The 2,262-nt window shown below is 69.4% G+C and overlaps 1 protein-coding gene across 1 annotated transcript; it reads right to left on the bottom strand.

The window, feature by feature from the left end:
- Positions 1 to 709: 709 nt before the first annotated feature.
- Positions 710 to 1,956, bottom strand: MNEG_16468 (Protease Do-like 7; the record flags this gene model as incomplete). The annotated part of the gene is made up of 4 exons (XM_014035062.1): positions 710 to 861; positions 1,068 to 1,161; positions 1,422 to 1,701; positions 1,952 to 1,956. The coding sequence occupies 4 exons, from the start codon at positions 1,954 to 1,956 to the stop codon at positions 710 to 712; spliced, it is 531 nt and encodes a 176-aa protein (XP_013890516.1).
- Positions 1,957 to 2,262: the final 306 nt, after the last annotated feature.

The raw sequence follows: 2,262 nt of genomic DNA, 5'->3' as shown, positions 1-2,262 counted from the left end.
CTCGTCCGGGGGCGCGTCGGGCGCGCCGGGCGGGAAGTCGGCGTCGGGGTGCCACGCGCCGCTGGCGTCGTCGCGGGTCCACAGCAGCGGCGGCCCGTACCACTGGCGGTCGACCTGCAACCAGAGGGCGCGCAAGATGCATCAGTCGCACGCAGCTTCACTCAAGGCCGGCGCAGGGGTGACAATCCTCTTGGTCCTTGCTGATGGTCCTTGCTCGCGCCGGTCACCCGTCACAAACGGCTTGCACCGGGCCAAAGCTCACCCCCCGCCCCTGCCCCTCCCAAAAACATAGTGTAATGCATGTCAGCAAATCAATCACATCAGCAACCTGCAGGATCGCAGACTTCTTGCGATGGCGCTCATTGAAAGTGAAGAACTCGAGCGGCACGCGCGCGGCGTGCCGCTGCCGCCGCAGCGCCGCGGCGAACGCGGCGAGGTCCGGCGTGGGGTCGCCGTCGAGGGCGGTGATGATCGCGCCCCTGGGCACGTCGGCGCGGCTCAGGATGTAGCCTAGGGTGGGGGGCGGGGTCCAGGCCCGAATGCGTTTCAAATTGTGCAATTTGAGGCTTGTGGGCCTGCAAGACCCCTTGCCGCCGTTGTGATGATCAAGTGTGGCGGCAGGAGGCAAAAATGCGCTCGATTCTCTGAAGAGCTCCTGGGTGAGGCCACTAGGATCCGCGGCTGGCAGGGGTCGGCAGCCGCCCGGCAGCTACCCACCCGGCTCCGCGACGTAGACCTGCCCCGTCAGCGCGCGGTTGTTGCGCGCCTGCTGGTACGACAGCGCGTGAACGCTGCCGCCCGCGACCTCCAGCAGGCGCGAGGGCGTCACGCAGTGCAGGTCAGTCACCGCCAGCCTCACGTCTGCGGGGGCGAGTTTCGGGGGTATACCAGCCTTTGAGCGGCGGTCGGTCGTCGAGCCGCTCTAGGGTGTGTCGAGAGGCGCCGTCAGCAAAGTGCCGAGACCGGAGTCCCCCCATTTCGCGGCGCACGTCTACGAGTTGCGCAAGCGAGCCCAGCGCGCCGCGTTGCGCAGCCGTGCGAGCTGCGCGGTCAAAGCCTGCGCCCACCGATTGGCTTGCCGCCGCGCTCGAGGCTGAGCTCCACGGTGCCGCCCACGGCCGAGTCCAGGGCCTCCTCCAGGGGTAAGAAGTGGGTGACCACCTGCGGCAGCGCAGGAAACGGGGCCGGAGGCGCCAACATCAACGTCAAGGAAGTCAAGCACACAGGCAAGGCGGGCGATGAGGAAGGCGCATCCATGGGCACGCCCTTGAAGCGCACGCCAGCACAGCGGGCGGTCGCGTCGAGCGGGGGCGACATCGTCCCACAGCACAACATGCAAAGAGCCGAAAGTTGCTTCTCAAGCACAATCAAAGCACAGATGACGCGGCTTCCGCCCAGGAATAACGCTGATCCAGGCGCACCTGCCCCCCGAGGCGAACGAGGACATCCCCCGGCTCAAGCACGCCGTCCCCCGGGCCGCCCGGCACGACGCTCTCCACCACCAGCATGCCCACGCCGTGCTGGCCGTGGTCGGTGCGCGGTCCCGCCGGGGGGGGCGCCCCGTCGCCCGTCCCATTGCCCTGCGACTCGTGCCGCTGCTGCTGCTGCTGCTGCTCCTCGGAACCCTTCAGTGCCTGCGCTGTGGGGCTTGCTGCACCTCCGGCGGCCGCCGCGGCGGCCGCTGCGCCCGGCGCCCCGTGGCTGTGCACAGGCGCCGCGCGGACCGCGGCCTCGGTCTCTGGGCGCAGGCCCAGCCTCCGGACCTCGTCAAACCCTTTGAATAGGAAGGTCGTCTGCCGGCCGGCGGCGCGCACGCGGGTGGCAGGCGTGGTGCGGCAATCTTCAGAGAGGCCAGGCGCTCAGACATTTGGCTCGCACCTTGGATCATACCGTTGTTCTGCATGCCGTCCCCCAAAAAGCAGCCCCCCTTAGTCGCGGCCAGCACCCGCACCTCATGGTGCCACCTACTCTGATAAAATGCACTTGGCCGCACCATACGCTTGCGCCCGCGCCCCACCACCTCCAACGCACCTGCAAGTCCCCCCGCGGCACCCGCGCCGCCGCCCACACGCCGCTCAGCGCGCCGCCCTCCGGCCAGTGCTCCCGCAGCACGCGCAGCGCGCGCAGCACGCGCTCCAGTGGTAGGTAGTAGGCGGACGCCGCCTTGGTGCGGCCGCCGGCGTTGAGGCCGATGGCGCGGCCGTGGACGTCGATGACGGGGGAGCCGCTGGAGCCGCCCTTGGTGCCAGAGGCGGCCTGCAC

This window comes from Monoraphidium neglectum, assembly GCF_000611645.1.
Source record: "Monoraphidium neglectum strain SAG 48.87 unplaced genomic scaffold scaffold06402, whole genome shotgun sequence".
Taxonomy (NCBI): domain Eukaryota; kingdom Viridiplantae; phylum Chlorophyta; class Chlorophyceae; order Sphaeropleales; family Selenastraceae; genus Monoraphidium; species Monoraphidium neglectum.
Note: the sequence above shows the minus strand (reverse complement) of the source record. Positions and strands in the feature narration are given on the sequence as shown.